The following is a 22,383-nucleotide window of genomic DNA, read 5'->3' as shown; positions in this document are numbered from 1 at the left end:
AAAAGGTTCAGGAAATGGTGATAATGGCTGAATGACATTGTAAGTGTACTCACTGCCATTGAACTGTACACTTAAAAACAATTAAAATGGTAAATTTTATGTTATGTATATTTTACCAAAATTTTTAAAAATCCCATAGCCTCAGAAAAAAAAAAAAAAACCCACCAATTTCAAACCTCATAGAGTCAGTGCTTACCAGGGTATCATCATTCTGGTCTCCAAACATTTCTTTAAAAATCTTGCCAGGATCAGGAATTGGAGGAAACATAATGATCTTGAGCCTTTAAGAAAACAGACATTTTTGATCACATCTTCCAGCCTATAGGAACGTCCCACTTAAATATAGCCATATTAAAAGAAGGCTTGGACAAAAGACATGTGACACAAGTCATCTTTAGTGATAAAGCAGTTGTGAAGAAATTTCTGAAACAAGCTGAGAAATCAATGTCCTAAGGGCATCAAGTGCGGGTGGAGCAAAAGGGCCATCAGCATAAGCAGACTACTTATACCCTATCATTTTAAAAGTTTTTTTCTAGTTTTATTGAGATATATTTGATAAATAAAAATTGTACAGGGCCGGCCCCGTGGCCGAGTAGTTCAGTTCGCGCGCTCTGCTTCAGCGGCCCAGGGTTTCGCCGGTTCGGATCCTGGGCGCGGACATGGCATCGCTTGTCAGGCCATGCTGAGGCGGCATCCCACATTCCACAACTAGAAGGACCCACAACTAAAAATACACAACTATGTACCAGGGGGCTTTGGGCAGAAAAAGGAAAAATAAAATCTTTAAAAAAAAATTGTATATATTTCAGGGGTACAACGTATTGTTATGATACATGTATATATTGTGAAATGATTACCACAATCAAGCTAATTAATACTCCATCACTTCACATAGTTATGATTGTGTGTGTTATACCCCATCATTTAAATAATAATGGTGCTTTACTTATCATAGACCAAATGGGAGCTTGCTGTTTATAACTTTGAAAAAAATAATCTTCTGAGAGCAGGGTACATTCCTTTTTAATTTTTCTTTTTTTTTCTTACTTCTTCCTCTCTATTTGGCATCTTACAGTACCCTTTGGCAGACCTACCTCTTCTCCTAGGACTCTAAACACTGGTGTGCCCCAGGGTTCGGTCTTTTGTCCTCTTTATCTTACTTCATGAGGGCTCTCTTCCAGTCTTAGGGCTTTAAATCCATTTACATGCCAAGAATACCCAAAGTTCTATCTCCAGCCCACACCTCTCCCTTCAACTCCAGGTTCATGTATACAACTACCTATTTAACATCTCTACTTGGACATCTAATAGGCATCTCAAACTCAGCATGTTCAAAACTGAAGTCCTCACTTTTCCCCTAGAGCCAGCTCTCTTCACAATCTCCTCCATTTCAGTAAATGGCTCCAGCATTCACTCAGTTGCCGAAGCTAAAAATCTAAGTTATCCTTGAATCTTTGATTTCCCTCACATGTCCACAGACAAGCAGCCATCAGCAAGTGCTATCAATTCTACCTTCAAAATATATCCCACATCTGACCACATCTTACTACCTCCATTCTAACCTCCTAGCCCAAGATACCTTCATCTTTCTCCCAAAACACGGCAATGCCTCCTAACTAGTCTCCCTGCTTCCACTCTTGCCCAAGTCAATTCTTCCCCCAGCAACTAGTGATCTTTTATGACAGTAAATCAGACCACGTCCCTCCCCTGCTTAAAACTCTCCAATGTTTCCCCATCAAGCCTAGGATAAAATCTCAGTTCCTTGCTATGACACGATCTGGCTCCGCCAACCTCTCCAGCCTCATCTCCTGTTGCTCTCCCCCTTGTGTACTCTACTCCAACAAGACACACGAAGCTCATTCCAGACTCGGGGCCTTTGCACTTGCTATTCCCTAGGCCTGGAATGCTTTTTCTTCAAATATCTGAATGGCTCACTCCTTCACTTTATTTAGTCTCGCCTTAAATGTCACTTTCTCAGAGAGGCCTTCCCTGGCCATCCTATGTAAGATGAGCCTCCTATCACTTCCTAGCCTTTCTCCCCATAACGTTACTACTCACTATGTGAAATCATAGCATTATTTTATATATATATATATCTATATCTATCCCCTAGATATATGTCCCCCTAGAACACAGATAAGGACTTTTTCCTGTTCACTGTTGTAACCCCAGCAATTAAAACAGTGCCTGGCACTTAAATAGGCACACAATAAGTGTATGTTGAAAGTACATAGAAATAATGACAAAATACTGGTTCTGGACCCAGCTTAATAATCTTATTCCAACCTTAGGTATTTACTGCAAGAGTAAATAACAGCAGCAGACCAATTCGTATGGTGAGATATACAACATTCTCGAGGAATGAATACCATATATTAGAGACGACTGGATGAAGTTCTCATTCCTACAGCTTTAAGTAGTCACCTGCTTTGCATTAATACTAGACAAGCGATTCCCTTAGCAATGGTCTCCATTTCTAAAGCTTCATTCCAAGAGCTAACTAACTGTTGATAAATTAGCCATTTGAAAGAGTGAGTCAACATAAATTCTCTCAACAATTCTAAACACATGCAGAGAGGAGCACCTGAGCAGAGCCCTGAGAAACTAATCCAACGCTTTCCTCACCAGAAAATGGGCACAATAATTTTCTTTGCCATGCCGTACTGCCAAAACGCTTCTAATATGCTGAGCAAACATCAAACACTGTCATAAAGGGTGATAAGCAGAGCCACCAGGCTGGCAGAAACTGTCAAGCCTGCCCGGGCAGCTGCCTTACCTTTTTAGGTAAAGCAGCAGGACTATGATGGCACCTGCAACGATGACTGGAATGATGAGTAACATGGCTATGTAGAATGTGGGATCGGCCTTCTTACCTGGAAGATGGAAAGCAAACAGAAAGACATGAGAAATAAAACCCTTTTAGAAAGAAGCCAAGCGACAGTTGTATTAGACTAGAGGGATCACAGATACTTCTGCCCTCGACCCCAATCTGTTTTCTGAAACTCTTCAATTATCTTATCTTCTGTTATCTTAATAGTGAAAAAAAAGTCCTGCTCTGATGCCTAAAATGCCATGGATGAATAAACACCTTTAGGATTATCTGAAACCAGGTATCTCAACTGGTTCCTTCCAGACACTACTAACAAAAATGTTACACCTGTTAAATATGTCATCTCATTAAAAGTGACTATCTTTTCTTATTGGTTACTTACCACTACTAGAATACCTAAAATATTCCTAACAACTACCACTACTACTATTCTTAATTGAGCACCTACTACATGTCTGATACCATATTAGCTGCTTTTACATGCTTATATCTATGGTATAGAGATAGATAATATTATCTCCCATTTACACACACGAGAAGGATAAAGCTCAGAGAGGTTTAGTGGCTTGTCCAGAAGGATTTAGTATTGTGATGGAGTCAAGCCTCAAATCCAGCACTGTCCAATTCCAAAGCCTTTCATTAACTGCCTTGCTACATCTAACACATAGAATGTCATATGTCTGTTTATATGCTCACCTTTTCCACTAGTGCATGAAGATCTAGAAAGCGTCATCAGAGCCCAGCATCATTGCATTAGGCAGCCTCTAAAATATCCCCAAATGATTCCTGCCTCTTGATATTTACACCCTTGTGTAATCTCTTCCCCTCGAGAGTGGGCTGGACTAGTTGACTCATTTGTAAAGAATTGAATAGCAACAGAAATGGGATGTCATTTCTGAGATTCGGTTATAAACGTGGTTTCCACACTGGGTGTTCTCTCATACTTTTTCTTGCTTGGATCACTTACTTGGGGAAGCCAGCTGCCACACCATGAGGTAGCCCTGTGGGGAGGCCCAACTGGCAAAGAACTGAGGGAGGCTCTGTATTAGTTCCCTAGAGCTGCTGTAATAAATCACCACACACCGGTTGGCTTTAAACGACAGAAATGTATTCTCTCATAGTTGTGGAGGCTAGAAGTCCAAAATCATGGTATCTGAAAGGGCATACTCTCTCTGAAGGCTCTAAAGAAGAATCCCTCCTTGCCTCCTCCTAGCTTCTGGTAGCTCCTGGCTATCAATAGTGTTCCTTGGCTTGTAACTGCATCACTCTAATCTCTGCCTCCATCTTCACATGGCCTTCTTCCGTGTGTTCATGTGCCTGTGTTTCTGTTTATCCTCTCTTCTTCTCATAAGGATACTAGTCATTGAATTTAGGGCCTACCCTAAGCCATTATAACCCCCATCTTAACTTGATTACATCTGCAAAAACTCTATTTCCAAATAAGGTCACATTCACAGGTACCAAGAGTTCAGACTTGAACATATCTTTTTGAGGGATGCAATTCAACCTGCTACAGCCTCCGCCCAGCAGCCAGAGAAGAAGTGAGGCTCTCCGATGACCACATGAGTGAGCTTGGAAAGTGGATTCTCTAGCCCCAGTCAAGCCTTCAGATGAGACTGCAGTCCCAGCTGACAGATTGACTGTAACCTCATGAGAGAACTTGAGCCAGAGGTACCTAGCTAAGCCACACTCAGATTCCTACCCACAGAAACTGTGAGATGGTAAATATGTGTTTTTAAGCCACTAAATTTTGGGATGATTTGTTACGCAACAATAGATAACTAATATAACCACACCTGGCAGATCGCTTGTTCAGTCTCTCAGTTAATAGGGAATCGCTTACCTCAGCAACCTGTCTCTCTCACTGTTTTCTTAAGTTGGTCCTATTTTGCCCCAAGGAGCCACAAAAAAGATAGCCTATTCTCTCTTTTACCTGACAATATCTCAAATATTAGAATTCAGCAATCATGACTCCCCAAACTTACTTCACCAACTGTTTCTCCGAAAATTTTGAGATTCTTCAACATCTTGATTACCTATCAAGGATAGATTCCAGTCTGCCAATGCATCTCCTACAACGTGGTGCCCGGAATGGAATCCTGCACACTTCTCATGTAAGCAGGACACCGTGCCCCGTCCTGCTGCATTCCCTGGTTTCAGGCACTGCACCATCATGGCTGCCTATGACTACATATGCCTTTTGGGGATATTTAAGGGTTCAAAGTCGAGTCACTTTGATCTTACAGTCAAATAAAACCCTATACCCCACCCTACAACACACAGAGCCTTAAAGCACAGGTCTTTCTAACCCTGTACTTGAGCCTGACACATAGCTTGCTCAGCCTCTCAATTAATAAAGGAAACTGATTTTTTTTCAAACCTAGATACAGATTTATCTCTATTAAATGCCCTCAAGGTCATTGTTCTACTCTTGATTCTGTCACCAGCACATGGTATTGTCCTCTGGCATTGTAGAATCTGCAGATTTAATCATGCCTGCCTTCTACATTTTTGTTCAGGTTATTAACAAAGATGGAGACAGGAGAGAAGAGAGAATAACACCATTTGGATTTTGTGGATTTTCAAAGAGCTTTATTTTGTAAATTAGCCCTGGGTGATTTGACATTAATTAAACACAAAGTACATTTTGATCGCAAGTACTCTCTGGCTGACGTCAAGAATGCAGAACAGTCCTTTTGTCCAATCTATTTTCTGCTTCAGCTTAGTGTCCATGCATCAATGGTTTAAATTTTAATGAAATCCTGTTCTCTTACCTATACTCATCGCTTGACTCCAATTACTCCAGAGTTTGTCATCCTCATAGCATAATTTATTTGTTTTGACTCTTATTCTGACTGTGTTCACAGTATCAGGAAGAACACCGGGGACCATGAAACAAATTGTACCCTTAGATATAAAATAAAAACACACAAGAATATTACCAGTTAATTCTCTTTCTCTGCTGCTGAATCCTAAATATAATTATCTGCCAAATTCTGTATATGATTAAGACTTGGATTGCAATCTGAATTATCTGACTTTAACTCCTGAAAAAAAACAATTGGCAACAATGCACAGAACAAAGTAGTTTGTTTTTCTCAAAGCAGTTCCAATTCAGGCTATGCTCACCCTGCCCCACCCCTAATTACTCTGAGTTTAAGCCCAAATAGCTAAAGTTGAATTTACTGACCTCCAGGTCTCCCTCAAATTCTGGATTCTGACATTTGGCCTCTTCAACCTTGAAAATACAGAAAATGAATAAATCCACAATTTTAAAAAAATCACATTTTGCATCATTTAACCATTTCTAACAAGGTTTCCTTTTGCTCCACTAAAGAGGATCAGGGGCAACGGAAAAAGTTGGTTTTTTTAATAAGTGGTGCTGGGTCAATTACATGTCCATAAGAGGGGAAAAAACAAATCTTGACTCCTGCCTCACACTATTTACAAAGTCAATTCCAGATGGATTGCAGATCTGAATATGAAAGTTAGACTAAATAAATAAATACAGCAAGCTTTTAGATGGAAACGTAGATTATCTTTGTGACCTTGAAGCAGGAAAAGATTTCTTAAATAGGACCAAAAAAATATTAACCATAAAGGAAAATGTTTTATAAAGTCATCTATATTAAAATTAAAAACTTCTTCTGTTCATCAAAAGATATGCTTGCTGTTAAGGAAATAAAAAGGTAATGTATAGAGTGACAGAAGATATTTGCAACTTCTGACAAAGAACTTGCATATATACATTATGTAATATATATTTATATTTATATATAATACACACACATATATACAGATATCTCACAAATTAATAAAGAAAAGACAGACAACCCAAAAGAAAAACTGGCAAAAGACTTGAACAGCCACTTCACAAGAGGATATCCAAATTGCCAATAAACACATTAAAAAGTGCTCAACTTCATTAGGCATCAGGGAAACGCAAATTAAATCTACAAGATAACAATACACACTCCTACCAGACAATACCAAGCGTTGGTGAGGATGTGAAGCATCTAGCACTCCCAATTTCTGCTCTTAGTAGTGTAAACTGGCACAACCATTTGGGAAAACTATTATCTACTAGAGACAATCATATGTAACCCTATGACCCATATATGCCCAACAGAAATGTATGTGCATGTGCACAGAAACAAGTACGCAAATGCTCACAAAGACTCTATCCATAAAACTCCAAACTAGAAACTATCCAAATGTCCATCAATGGGAGAATGGAGAAATCAAATGTGGTAGATTGATATGATGGGATGAATGCAATGAGAATGAACCATCTGCAACTACAGACAATGATATCAGTGAATCTCATAAACATAACATCAAGTGAAAGAAGGCAGACATACAAAAAAGTAACTTCTGTATAATTCATTTATATAAAGTTTAAAAAGAGGTAACACAACTAATCTACGGGATTAGAAGTCAAGACAATAGTTGCTCTTTGGGAGGACAGTGACCGACATGGGTCACGATGGGCCTTCTGGGCTTGCTGGTTACATACGGGAAAATGGGAAGATATTGGTCAAAGGGTCCAAACTTTCAGTTATAAGTTCTGGGGATCTAATGGACAGCATGGTGATTATAGTTAATAATAGTGTATAATATCCTTGAAATTTGCTAAGAGAGTAGATCTTAAGTGTTCTCACCACAAAAAAAAGATAACAGTGTAAGGTTATGGATGTGTTAATTAACTTGATTGTGGTGATCATTTCACAATGTATATGTATATTAAATCATCATGTTGTACACCTTAAAATTAATCACATTGTACAACCTAAATATATACAATTTTTAGTCAATAATCATATCTCAATAAAGCTGGAAAAAATAGTCAACTTCTATAAAAGAGATGTTTAAACATGGAACAAAGACCAGAACACATAGCTATGATTTTTGGCATTCAATGTCATTCACTCAATGGTTCCTACCTGCATTTGTGAAGAGCTAAAACGCCAACTGAATGATCAAGGGCCACCCTATCAATATTTCACATAGGGGCGGAGAAAAAACCATTCAGGGTCTACTGCACCCCATTGCTGACCATTAGGAGTCAGATGCCTGCTGGGCCATTACAAGTGTCAACTACCACTTGAGGGATCAAGTTGCAGGCTGATGTCCCCCCCTCCCCTGGACCATCTCCCAGATATATATATTCCAAAATCTGCAAATCATTGTGTAAACTGAAGGTTCTGGGTTCTTGTTCAAATGTAAATCCCCTTGTGTAGTTTATCAGCTGTTCAGATACCTCTGTGAGGAAAGGAAAACAAGGGCACACACAGAGCACCAGGCAGATAGTCTACGGGGATGAGGGTGGACACAGACAAGTCATTCCCCACTTTATGATCCTGTCACGAGCTACCTCTGAGCACAGCCCCCACGTGATGGCACCAGTTCATGGTCCAGCCTACTTGCTCCTCTCAACTGGAACACAAGGCAAAATAATTCCTCAAAAAGTCTTGTAAAAAGGAAACACAAAAGATCTAACCAGCAGAGCTCAAAATCAATGAACATACAAAAAACTGATGACATTCTAGGGGAGGAAGCAGCTGGTGAACATCCGCTAGGAGAGAGGACACTAAATTCAAGTGTACACATAGTTAATTTCAAACAGATTATAGTTCTGATTTAGGTGGATAAATTCCATAGTATGTGTGTTCTCTTCGATGCATAAATTTGTAAAAAAGGTAACTCAATTCAACAAGAATTTACTTTTTTTAATACGAAAATTGCATTTCTTTATTCAACAAATATTTTGTTGCATTTTGCAAGGCCTTGTAAGGAATATGTGAGGTGGTAAATTCCTTGTTACTAAAACAATACTAAATCATCCAATGTTGGATACAAACACTAGCGGAGACTATGGCTCCTGGAAGATGGTCAATATACATTTGTTCAATAAATGAACAAATACAAAAAAATAAATGGATTAATACTGGAAGATTTCTAGAACTCATTCCAAACAAAATGTGAGTCTTCCCATACTTTTATCAATGCAGACTTTGGCATCTATTTTAGAAGTATAATTGACACACAATATTATATTAGTTTCAGGTGTACAACATGGTGATTTGACAATTATATACATTACGAAATGATCACCACAAGTCAACTTACCACCTGTCCCCACACAAAGTTAATACAGTATTAGTGTCTATATTCCCCATATTGTACATTATGTCTACATGACATTTATTTTATAACTGGAATTTTCTACCTCTTGATCTCCTTCACTCATTTCACCCACTCCCCAAACTCTGGCAACCATCAATATGTTCTCTATAACTATGAATCTGGTTTTGTTTTGTTTTCTTTGTTCATTTTAAAAAGGATTTATTAAGTGATGACTATGTACATATTGTTATACCAAGTATTCTTGGTCAAAGTTTAATACAGGGAGACCAAACTTTGAAGTCATACTTATTAGCTGTGTGGCCTGTAGCAAGTTATTTAAGCTCTCTGAGCCTTAGTTTCTCAGTAAAATGTAGGTTAAAATAGAACCTATTCCATGGATTACTATGAGCTACTGTATAAGAAGTACACAGAAGAATATATTTGTGGCACATCATAAACACTTCATAAGTGATGGCTGCTACTATTAAGAGGAAGCATTGAGGTGGGCCCCGGTGGTTAAGAATAAAAGCTTTGGAGTTAGACTTTTGTAGAAATCTTGGCTCTAAGACTGACTAGAAATATGACCTTAGCAGCACCCTCTAAAACCAAGTTTTCTCATCTGTAAAATGGGGATGAAATAACAGGACCTAGAATGAGACAATTCAGATAAAGTGCTTATTAAAATACATAGTACTTAGTAATCGCTCAATACGTGTTAGCTGCTATGAGGAGCAGGAACAGCACAGAGTACACACCAACCAACCCCTCCCTACAGGAGCTTAGGTTTTTAGCGGAGAGAAAAGGCCTACGCATGTGATCAGGGTAACCAGCAGGACATAACTCAGTGCCAAGTGAGTAATCCGAGCAGCATGTGTCTCAGGATTGCAGACAGAAGAGAGCAGTAAAGGCTAGAGTAGGCAAGTTTATGTCGCCTTTCTGACAGCTCACCTAGCTGTAAACCCAAGCCTCAACCACTCCTCACTTGAAAGCCCTTTGCTTTTCCCCTGTGCGGTATTGTACGGGGTCACTGGATTCTGGGATAGATAATGATTATTCTATTTCAGCACACGGATTCCTCGGCAAATGCCCAGAGGAGCTCTGCTCTCTCCCTCTGGAGAGTTATGGCCCATCAACACTCACTTAATTTAGGAAGTATTTTGAAGTCCTCAGGATGAGCTAAAACCACTGGACCAAGGACTTTGCCTACACACAAGGTGCTCGGCAACTTGAAAAGCCAAAATAAAACACTTGGTTTCTAACCTCTAAAACTCAAATGCACACAGGGCCCAGGCAGGTGGCACACAAGTGAGTGGCACAGTTCCTGTGGTCTTGAGGCGCCACCTTATGGAAACTGCACTCCTCAGGTACGATGGTTTTAAATCTGGGCAAAAAATTCAAATTTAATAAACAAAAGCCCACTTTGTTTGTGGTCCAAACAGAAATGTTTGAGGCCCGAGCTTTTGACCTCTACGCTAAAGTGTGACAATGGGACTGATGCCCGGAGATTATGCCACATCTTTTATGCCCAGTGCCCCACAGAGAACTCTAATTAGCATATTTTGTATTAGCCTCCTAATAGCATAAGCATACACAATCCAACAAATACTGACTACTAGAATTTGACTACTCTAGTTGCCACAAATTCCAAGAAAACTCAATGGCCATACCAGAACCTCCAAGTATCTACCTGATCTGACCTTGGCCTCCCACTCAGACACCTTTTCCTACTATATTTTGGCCACAACAATCTCCTTTCTGTTTCTCACACATGCCAAGCTCATTCGCGCCTCAGAGTCTTTGTACGTGCTGCCCGCCCTCACCCCCACAGCCTCAGATGATAGCTCCTGCTCACCATTCTGGTCTCATCTCAAATGTCATCACTTCGGGGACTACCCTACACCATACTCCCTCAAGCACGCCTGTCACCCTGCTATGTCACTCCATTTAATTTTCTTCATAGCCCTCATTCTCTGAAATAAGCTTGCTCATTTACATACTTATTTTCTAGTAGGTAAGCATCATGGAAAAAACTTTTTCGCCAGGTGTCATGTGCACATAAAATAGTGCCTGGCACATGACAGACATGTCATAAAAATTTGTTGAGCAAATGAATCAATGAATGGCTTGAATCTTGCAGCCAATCTACCATGAACCCTCAAACCTTCCACCATGCCGTGTTTTAGACAAAAAGTTTCATTATCATCAACATCATCAAAAAGTAACAAATCTAAGCCACATTTCATTGATATTTCAATTTATTATACAACAAGAAATTCAAGTGAAAGAAAAATACTCAAATAAAGACAACTATCTATAAAAAAACTTACGGAGAAAATATCCCGAGTCTCAGTCTGGCTGTTATTGACTTCTACTTGATAAGATAAGCATCTGCTATAAAAGTTCTGTGGATTCTTCCACTGCACATACAAGTCACCATTTTGGAAGAAGAGCTTTTTAATATGTGGAGGATCAGGCTTCACTGAAAGATAGAAGAAGAAGAATACAAATTAGCTTCCAGACTTTATTTTGATGAGGTACATATATGGGTAGAGATAATGAAGGTCAAAAAGTTAAATGAAAATAGCGCTGATGCTTTTAATGGCCTTACATGATGAGACATACAGTTCTAGAATTTTTTTTTTTTGAGGAAGATTAGCCCTGAGCTAACATCTGCTGCCACTCCTCCTCTTTTTGCTGAGGAAGACTGGCCCTGAGCTAACATTCGTGCCCATCTTCCTCTACTTTATATGTAGGATGCCCGCCACAGCATGGCTTGACGAGCAGTGTGTAGGTCCAATCCTGGGATCCAAACCAGCGAACCCCGGGCCGCCAAAGCAGAATGTGCGAACCTAACCGCTGTGCAACCAGGCCAGCTCCCAGTTCTAGAACTTCTGATTAGCCCCAATTAATGTAGGAAGCTTACTTTGCCTAGTAAAATGGATCTAAGGAACATCTTTCGGGTGTATGGCAGATGAGAAGAACTCTGCCTTGCGTCTGGTTAGAAAATGGCTAGTGGATAATCAGGCCATCTAGCTGCACCAGAGAGAATAAAGAAAAGAAGTGCGTGGGTCCAGATGTGCCTCCACCTGATGGGTGGCAAGGGGTACCAGGCGCAAGGGGTCTCCCCAGCTGTCACTCACGTGTGCCAATCAAAGACCACAAAACGTTAGCCTGGTCTCTGTCATATGCTACATCATGGGTGAACCTTGAGGACATCATGCAAAGTGAAATGAGCCCATTACAAAAGAACAAATACTGTACGATTCTACTCATATGAGGAATCTGAAGTAGTCAAAATCATAGAAAAAGAAAGTAGGAAGGTGGTTACCAAGGGCTGGGGGAAGGAAGAGGGGGAATTAGTGTTCAATGGGCAGCGAGTTTCACTTTTACAAGATGAAAAAGTTCTAGAGGTCTGCTGCACAACAATGTGAATGTACTTAACACTCCTGAACTGTACACTTAAAAACGGTTAAGATGGCAAATTGTATGTTGTGTGATTATAACCACAATTAAAAATAAAGTAAAAAAAAATGAACCTAGTCAACTTAGTTTCTTGGGAGTCAACTATGGCTTAAGACCAAGCAACAGAAGAGAATGGCTAATTAACAGAGAACAGCTTGAAGATGTCATTTTCTAGCTGAGACAGAGCTCCCTTTATGTCACCACTAATCTCCAGGAAGAAGAATAGCAAACTGAGCTTTCAAAGGTCCATCGAGGACAATCTGCCAAGCAAGGGGGACGACAGACAACGGTGTTGCTTCAGATTATCCGACTTGGCAAGTCACTGCGACCTCACTCTCCTGGCCTACAAACTAAGCCACCTTCGGTCCACTATTAGAACTCACTTCCATGACTATTCAAAGGGATGGTAAATAGAGTTCTGCTCACAGACTTGGGAGCCTTTGTCAATTCATGATTTGCCTACAAATTTTCTGTATACCACTTAGCCAGAACCTGAGCTCCCTGTTGGGGTACTACAGCAAATAAATAAACATGATGCCTATAGTAGCCTGCTTTAGAGATTTATAAAACGCTTTGACACACCTCACATCACATGGACCTTACACCAATCCTTTGAGGTCAAGAGGGACAATGTACCCTGTTTTACAGATAAGGAAACAAAGAGAGTTTATGGGGCCGGCCCCGTGGCCGAGTGGTTAAGTTCACACGCTCCGCTTTGGCAGCCCAGGCTTTCGCAGGTTCGGATCCTGGGCACGGACATGGCCCCGCTCACCAAGCCATGCTGAGGCAGCATCCTACATGCCACAACTAGAAGGACCCACAACTTAAATACGCAACTATGTACCAGGGGGCTTTGGGAGAAAAAGGAAAAGTAAAATCTTTAAAAAAAGAAAAAAAGATGGGGCTGGCCCCGTGGCCGAGTGGTTAAGTTCGCGCTCTCTGCTGCAGGTGGCCCATTGTTTCGTTGGTTTGAATCCTGGGCGCGGACATGGCACTGCTCATCAAACCACGCTGAGGCGGCGTCCCACATGCCACAACTAGAGGGACCCACAACGAAGAATATACAACTATGTACTGGGGGGGGCTTTGGGGAGAAAAAGGAAAAAATAAAATCTTAAAAAAAAAAAAAAAGAAAAAAAGAGAGAGCTTATATACCCTGTCCGAGGTAAAGAAGCTAGGCCCTCAAGCAGATGTTTTGTTTTCAAGTTGAGGGCTCTTTCTAACAGGCCGACACTTGGCAGCACTGGTTGTTCTGATTGATCAGTGCCTGACAGTTTGATTATCACCCCGGATCATTCCACCTCCACTCTCAGCTTTTCCTAAGAGAGAAATTATTCAGGAATTCTATTCGACCACTTTTATTCTGCGGCATCATCTTCTCAAGCATCATGAGTAAAAGACAATAGATCTTAAGAGCCAGAGAGCCTGGGTTCCAAGCTTGGTTCTACAACCAACTGCTTGCTCCAAGTCTCGGCGTGCTCATAGGAAACAAGGACAAAGCCTGCAGCACACGTGCTCAATAAATGTTAGGATTTCCCAGCTTGCTTCTTTAAAAAGGATCAAAGAAAGGCACACACAAATATAGTCCTTTTTTTCTTGGAAGATCTTAAAACCAAAATCATCATTTTGTATTATTTGTATTGATTGATCAAAAGATGTAACACTTCTAAAACTTACCATGAGAAGTTAAAGGCACTATATTGAAAAATGGTCTAATTTTTCCTGCATTATCCTTGACCATTATTTGGACACTGTGCTGTTCGAAAATGGAATCCTTCACTTCAGTCAGAGCAAAGGAACAACCGATGTGTTGACCTTCTCTATAGATGTCTTCACATTGAAGAATTTTTCCCAGGCTGCTGTGCCTACAAGATAAAATGAGACAAGCTTCTGCATTATTTTTAACAAAGATTTCAAGAAACAAAGGCAAAAGTTTGTTGCTGCTGTTTTTTAATGACTGAAGATGTCCATGAAAAGCAATATTTGCATACAGCCAGACAGCTTTTTTAAAAACCCTATTTTATAATGTAGCTCCATTTCATATTCTAGGAAGAAAGAAATGTTCCTTTTTGATGAACACTGGTACTTCCAGTAGCTATAGAAACTATAGAGTCCTGACCCTTTCTCCTCTTTTATATAAGAGATGTTACGAGGCCCAGATGAGAAGTTTTATGCTTCTTGAAAATGCCTCATCTGCTGAATTCCATGATTTTACTCTGGTCCCTCTGCCTGCTCCTTCCCTGCTTGCTTGGCTTGCTCTTCTCCCTTCTCTCCTCAGAGGGCTCACATCCAGTCCTCAGCCCTCTGCACATTCTCCCCTATTTCGTACTACCTCATCCATTCACCCTCAGTTTATCACCTCCATTCCTTGATTAGAATTTCTACACTGGGGATTCCTAGTCCTGACCTCTCACCTGGGAGCTAGTCTCAGATTTCTGATTTTTTTTTTTTTGAGGAAGATTAGCCCTGAGCTAACTACTGCCAATCCTCCTCTTTTTGCTGAGGAAGACTGGCCCTGAGCTAACATCCATGCCCATCTTCCTCCAATTTCTATGTGGGACGCCTACCACATCATGGCTTTTGCCAAGCGGGGCCATGTCCCCACCCGGGATCCGAAGCAGCAAACCCCGGGCTGCCAAGAAGCGGAACGTGCACACTTAACTGCTGTGCCACCGGGCCGGCCCCTAGTCTCAGATTTCTAACTGCTCCATCTGAGTGTTCCACTCTTGCCTCAAATTCAATGGCCAAAACATAGGCCTCTCTTCCCTGCCAAACTGCCTTTTCTTCTAACCTTCCAAATTTCCCTCAGTCAGAGCTCATTTTCTCTAGGCTCCTCAATTAGAGCCTTCGAAATCACCTTTTTTCCACTCCTTTCCCTGTATACTATCACCATATTCTGTTATTTCTTCCTTTGCAAAGCTTCTTGGATTCTCTCCTGTGATATTCCCACTGCCCTCACCCTGTTTCATGCCCTAATCACTTCAGGCTTCCTGTCTTCTCCAGATTGAACCTCTCTGACCTTCATTATTAGTGTTCTCCAATCCCTGCCAGATCAATGTTCCAGAACATAACGGCTTTCTAAGTGTCTTACTCTACCGTGTGGCTTTAAATAGACTTCCCAGTACTGCTGGCATCTTATTTCCCATTTCAAAAACCTCTACACATATCTTTTCCCAATGATCATCAGTACCTAGCACAGTGCAGGTACAAAGGATGTGCTCATTACACTTTTTTGTCTAGGCTATCAAAGGACTCTGTTTTGTAGTAACTGGCAGAAGACACAAAGTCAAGTCTTACCTCATCAGCCATAATGGGAGTTGTGTAAAGGTTCTGTAGGAAAGGAAGACAATTTAAAAATGAACTAAGATGGAAACAATAAGTGTTGGAGAGGATGTGGAGAGAAGGGAACTGTCATACACTGCTGGTGGGAGTGCAAACTGGTGCAGCCACTATGGAAAACAGTATGGAGTATCCTCAAAAAATTAAGACTAGATCTACCATATGATCCAGCTATTCCGCTGCTGGGTATTTATCAAAGAAATAGGAAAACACAAATGTGTAAAGATACATGCACCCCTATGTTCATCGCAGCCTTATTCACAATAGCCAAGACTTGAAAGCAACCTAGGTGCCCATCAAGGGACGAACGGATAAAGAAGATGTGGTATATATACACAATGGAATACTACTCAGCCATAAGAAACGATGAAATCTGGCCATTTGTGACAACATAGATGGTCCTTGAGGGTATTATGCTTAGCGAAATAAGTCAGAAGGAGAAAGTCAAATATCGTACGCTCTCACTCATAAATAGGAGAGAAAAACAATAACAAACAAGCACACAGAGACAGATATTGGACTGGTGGTTACCAAAGGGGAAGGGGGGAGGGAGGAGGGTGGATGCCACAACTAGAAGCATCCACAACTGGAATATACAACTATGTACCGGGGGCTTTGGGGAGAAGAAGGAAAAATTAAATCCTTAAAAAAAAAAAAAGATTGGCACCTGAGCTAACATCTGTTGCCAATCTTCATTTTTTTCTTCTTCTCCCCAGAGTCCCCCAGTACATAGTTGTATTCTCTAGTTGTGGTCCTTCTGGTTGTGCTATGTGGGATGCCACCTCAGCATGGCCTGATGAACGGTGCCATGTCCATGCTCAGGATCCAAACCGGCGACACCCTGGGCCACTGAAGTGGAGCGCGCAAATTTAACCACTCGGCCACGGGGCCAGCCCCTGACAGTTTCTTACAAAACTAAACATACTCTTACCATATGATCAGCAATTGTGCTCCCTGGTATTTACCTACAGGAGCTGAAAGCATGTCCACACAAAAACCTGCATACAAATATTTAGAGCCTCTTTATTCATCATTGCCAAAGCTTAGAAGCAACCAAGATGTCGTTCAGTAGGTGGATGGATGAATAAACTGTGGTGCATGCAGACAATGGAATATTATTCAGCACTAAAAAGAAATGAGCTATCAAGCCATGAAAAGACATGGAAGTACCTTCAGTGTATATTCCAAAGTGAAAGAAGCCAATCGGAAAAGGCTACATACTGAATGATTCCAACTATGACATTCTGGAAAAGGCAAAACTGTGGAGACAGTAAAAAGATCAGTGGCTGCCAGTGGTTGCAGAGGGAGCGATGAATAGGCGGAGCACAGGGAATTTTTAGGGCAGTGAAAATACTCGGCAGGATACTATAATGATGACTATACGTCATTATGCATTCGTCCAAACCCACAGAATGTACAACACCAAGAGTGAGCCCCACGGTAAACCACCACCTTTGAGTGATTGCGGTGTGTCAGTGTAGGTTCATCAATTGTCACAAATTCTGTACCATTCTGGTGGGGGATGTTGATAATGGGGGAGGCTACATGCTCTGGGGATAGGGGAATATGGGAAACCTCTTTACCTTCCTCTCAATTTTGTTGTAAACCTAAAACTGCTCTAAAAAAACTTGTCTTTAAAAAAAAATTCGAATCTAATGTATTTATTCCTTCAAAGGCTGTGCAAAGAAATGCTTCAATATAGAAAATGCTCTTGTCCCTTAAGAGGTAGTATGTAAGGTTTTTCTCCCAGTTGTAGGCCCCTGTGGTTCATAAGTGAAAACAGTCTTCTAAAAACTAAACTATTGCCACGGCTAGTTTTGAGATCAGACCAGCCTGGAATGCGTTCCGCCCACAGCCAGAAACAAAACTAAAGAAATTTATGACATTTTTGTTACATAACTAAAGGAAACTATATAAAAAATTAATCTTTTTCAGATAATAAAAGGAATTCTTCTAATGGGTAATCCTTTTTCATTTTTGTACCCTGAGTATTTTACATATTCTCACGGCCCCCAGATAAGAAACTAAAAAAAATCGTAACTTAAAAAAAGAACAAAAGGGAAAATATTGGTTGTGAGTAGGCAACTTTTGGGGACTTCTTGTGAAAGATTAGATGACAAGCTAAGCTAGGAGGCATTCAAGTGCTTCCTGTTAAAATTCACACACTGAAATCTTCCATAGAATCACACTGGAGATACAAGGACAAAATGGACAAATTACAGACTATTTCCCCAACTGTGAAGATGATTAATGCGCTAAGAAATTCCCTAAAATTCATTGGCATGGCTAGTCTGTAGCTGTTAAGTGAGGCTCCTTTCAGTGCCAGAATATCCCCGAAGGACCACAAGTCACTGCCCCCGGACTTCAAAATGACTCCACATTTTCTGATTGGGACTGAGGGAAACAGTCTGTGGCAGCTTGTTTGACATGATCACACCGGTACCTAAACCGATTCTGGGTGCTTGAGAATGAATGAGCCATGGGTCTCCCTTTCTTTTCTGGTTTTGATTAGAAAGGACGTCTCTATGGGGGAGCAGGGGAGGAGGAGGTATGGGCTGGGTGCTAATTCTTTGAGGTGGGGGAAGAGGCCAGCAATGTGTACTCGCTACATCTGCAAGGGAGTGGGGATGAATAACAAAAAACAATATAGCCATCATGTATTGAGTGCTTACTGTATACACGTTAGCAGTTAGGCAAGGCTCCAAATTACCTTCCACACAATAACAGCCCTCACAACAACCTTAAGAGGAAGCACTATTATTACTATCCCCATTTTACAGATTACAAAACTGAGCCTCAGCGAGAAGGGACTTGCCCAAATTTACACTGCTAGTAAGGAAGAGAGGCAGGATTTGAACCCAGACAGTGTGGTTCCAGAAAAGAATAAGCTGTGGGGTGGTGAGGGCAGAAGATATAGAATCTATACCAGCCCTATCCGACAAAAGTTTCTGGGATTACGGAAACATTCGCTACCTGTGCTGTCCAATACAGCAGCCACTAGCCACACATGAAATTGGCTGGTAAGACTGAGCAACTGAACTTTTAATTGGATTTAATTTTCGTTCATTTAAATTAAGATGTAAATAGTCACATGTGGCTAGTGGCTCCTGTATTGGACAGCACGGTCTATACCACAGAAAGAGTCCGTGCTGATGACCGGTGAACCACGAAGCTCTTGGGACGGCTTCCCCAGCCAGCTCCAACAGTTGTAGACTGTGCCCTACACAAGGGCATCGACTGAGGGCTGAGGACCAGCCCAAGCACCATCTGCTGTCGGCTTTGGCAAGACACTGCATGGGCAGTAAGAGGAATAATTCAACCCAGAAGAAGAATGTTTTCTTAAATTTTTTTTTGTAATTCATTCACCCAGCGGGGGTGCTCATTTTGCAATTTGCTCTAAAATGTGGTTTGTGCTAGTGTGTACCCCGAGGCACTTCCCTATTTTTGTCTTATAAGAACTCCAAGGACTAGGCTACCATCTCCTCCAGCACCACGCTGATTCCTGGACCTGGGTTACTTTCCTGCACAGTCTGCCATGGAATGAGACTCAGTTTTAAGACTCCCTCCCTTCCTTTCCCTGTCCCTTCTGTAGACACAGCTATTTACAGGTTTTCCCTGTGATTTTGCCAATAAGGCCTCCAGGGGAAGCAGGAGGAGTTAAGACATAATAAACACAGAGATGCCACCAACTTTTCAGACACCCTGAAAGCCTGCAGAACAGCTCTCCCGAGACTTCAGTGCAACGGCGTCAGAGCCGGGCTGCTCCTTTTAAGGCTCAGTTCTCTGGCCTCTTCACTAGCAAGTCCTTGGGGAGACAGACCGACTCAACCCTTCTCTCTCTTTATTCCTGAACCATAACGCTCCTGAGTTGCTTGTCCTTCCTTAAGTCCTCACCCCAGTCCCTGTTCTCTAGCTTTGGATCCTACCAAACATTTGAAACTTATTTCTGGAGTACCTATCATGTGTCAGGCACCGGGGGAAACAAGACACAGTCCCTGCTCTCAAGGGAGACTGCAGCCTGGGGAGAGCTACCACTAAGTAAACAGGAAATAACAACGCAACAATGTGCTGAGTACCATGACATGGGAAAGTGCAAAGTACTGTGGGCACGTAACTAGACTTGAGAGGTCAAGGAAGGCTTTCTGGAAAGAAAACCGTGTCTGAGCCAAGATAAGGCAGAGAAGAGGCATCCAAGCGAAAGGGCAAGGTATGGGCTGCTTCCCCCATTCTGTTTGAATATTCTGTTTGAATTCCACTATTCATTTGAGTGTAAAAAGTCAGTTTGAGGAAGCGAAAGGAGTTCAGTGTGGGCTGGAAGGTAGGGTGCAAGAGGAGTGGGGGTGCATGGAGGGAGAGGAGACAGGCTAGAGAAACTGAGAGGAGCCAGATCCTAAAGGGCTTTGTCTGTCATGCTGAAGAGTTTGGACTTGATCCTGAAGCCCCCCGGGAGCTGCTGAAGGGTTTTAAGTAAAGGAGAAATAACAGGTACCACAAGTGGGCAAGTAAAACTACAAAACCTCAAGCGAGAATCATTTATACCAGGGAAAAAAACACCCTCCAGACTGAAGCGCACAAGCTCAGTGCCCTCTGGCTCCACCTGCACCGCCTCTCCCCTGTGCCAGGAGAACCCTGTGGAAGAAGGGAGGAGAGCAAAGGCGAACCCCCAGGGAACTCAGGAGGGTGTCGTTTGAAAACTCCTGTGATTTTTGCATTCTATTCCATGAGATAGCCATGAGTGTCTTAATATACCAAAAACACTTTTCATCAAGTCATCAGCAAACACGGACACTCCGGGATGAAAGGCCATGCTTATCTTATAGCTTCAGAAGTCCCACACAGGGCGCTCCACACTCCAGTCTCTCAGAAGCAGTTTGAATGACCAAAGCAAGGGGACAAGGCCACGTGGAGAACAGATTGCCAAGGCAAGATCTCCTGCTTCCCCGCCATGGTATCACACTGACTGAACCTGCCCACTCCCGCAACGCCCTGCCTCCATCTGTGTGCTCCATCCTTTGCATCAGAGCCTGCCAGGCTCTCCCTGCCACCACCCCAGGCCCCACCTGAACTTCTCGTGAGGGTCTGTCCAGCCCTCCGCAACAGCACCCATCACACACTCTTATTTTCATACAGGTCATTGTGTGGGGCACTGTCTTCCCCTCTACATTTTAAGCTTCAGGAGCAAAGAGATGCATTCCTTATCTCTGCTGCCCGTTCAGTGCTTTACCTGCAATGTGTGCTAAATAAAGTTTTATTGAATTGAATTGATTAATCTGGTCCTTTCTTCCTTGTTCTGTTGCTAATAATTCTAGGCTCTAAAGGAAAAGAAATGACTAAAGATTAATTTATAAATTTAACAAATTTTGTAGATAAAATCACGAATATCAAATACAAATTATTTTGTGGGGCGCTAAACTACCTTTTAAATTGGGCTTGATATAATTTCCCTTTTTAAAGGTAGACACCAATCACTCGTACATTGCTGATGGGAATGTAAAACAACACAGCCACTCTAGAAAATAGTTTGGCAGTTTTTTATAAGACTAAATATGCGATTAGCATATGATGCTGCAATTGCACTCTTGGGCATTTATTCCAGAAAATGAAAAGTTATGTTCACATAAAAGCTGAACATGAATACGGGACCGGATCCATGGCTGAGTGGTTAAAATTCTGTGTATTCCACTTTGGCAGCCTGGGTTCAAGGGTTCATGGCTTTGGATCCCAGGCACGGACCTACTCCACTCGTCAGCCATGCTGTGGTGGTGTCCCACATACAAAATAGAGGAAGACTGGCATAGAGGTTAGCTCTCAGGACAAGTCTTCCTCGAGCAAAAAAAAAAAAAAAGAAGAAGACTGGCAATGTATGTTAGCTCAGGGCAAATCTTCCTCACCAAAAAAAAAAAAAAACCCACTTGAACATGAATATAGCAGCTTTATTCATAATAGCAAAAAATTGGAAACAACTAAGATATCCTTCAACGAATGAATGGTTAAACAAACTGGTACATCCATATCACAGAATACTATTCAGCAAGAAAAAGGAATAAACTATTTATACACACAACAGCTTGGATGGATCTCAGGAGTATTACAGAGAGTTAAAAAAAAGTCAGGTTCAGGGCTGGCCTGGTGGTGTAGTAGTTAAATTCATGTGTTCTGCTTTGGTGGCCTGCGATTCAAGGGTTCAGATCCCAGGTGTGGACCTACACACCACTCATCAAGCCATGCTGTGGCAGCACCCCACATACAAAATAGAGGAAGACAGGCACAGATGTTAGCTCAGGGACAATATTCCTCAAGCAAAAAGAGGAAGATTAGCAACAGATATTAGCTCAGGGCCAATCTTCCTCACCAAAAGAAAAGAAAAGAAAAGAAAAAAGTCAGGCTCAAACAGTTATATGCTGTATGATTCCACTTAGTAACATTGACAATGACAAAATTACAAAGATAGAGAGCAGATTAGTGGTTGCCAGAGACTTAGGGGAGTGGAGTGCAGGAGGAGGGGGTGCAGGAGCAGGTGAGTGTGGCTATAAAAGGGCAACTCAAGGGGATCCTTATGGTAATGGAACTATTCTATGTCTACACATGTGATAAAATCACACAGAACTACATACACACGCACACAC

The 22,383-nt window shown here is 41.6% G+C and overlaps 1 protein-coding gene across 1 annotated transcript in view; it reads right to left on the bottom strand.

Moving 5' to 3' along the window:
* Positions 1-22,383, bottom strand: part of IL13RA1 (interleukin 13 receptor subunit alpha 1) — a 53,174-nt gene that overhangs the window by 14,868 nt on the left and 15,923 nt on the right. The window contains exons 5-10 of the mRNA XM_023634258.2: positions 14,096-14,283; positions 11,284-11,435; positions 6,021-6,068; positions 5,605-5,737; positions 2,777-2,873; positions 197-281 (exon numbers count right to left, since the gene is read on the bottom strand). Of these exons, the coding sequence (XP_023490026.1) occupies positions 197-281; positions 2,777-2,873; positions 5,605-5,737; positions 6,021-6,068; positions 11,284-11,435; positions 14,096-14,283 (703 nt within the window). The remainder of the gene's footprint in view (positions 1-196; positions 282-2,776; positions 2,874-5,604; positions 5,738-6,020; positions 6,069-11,283; positions 11,436-14,095; positions 14,284-22,383) is intronic.

The sequence above is a fragment of the Equus caballus genome, chromosome X (assembly GCF_041296265.1).
Source record: "Equus caballus isolate H_3958 breed thoroughbred chromosome X, TB-T2T, whole genome shotgun sequence".
In the NCBI taxonomy this organism is placed as follows: Eukaryota; Metazoa; Chordata; class Mammalia; order Perissodactyla; family Equidae; genus Equus; species Equus caballus.
This window is presented reverse-complemented; position numbering and strand designations above follow the sequence as displayed.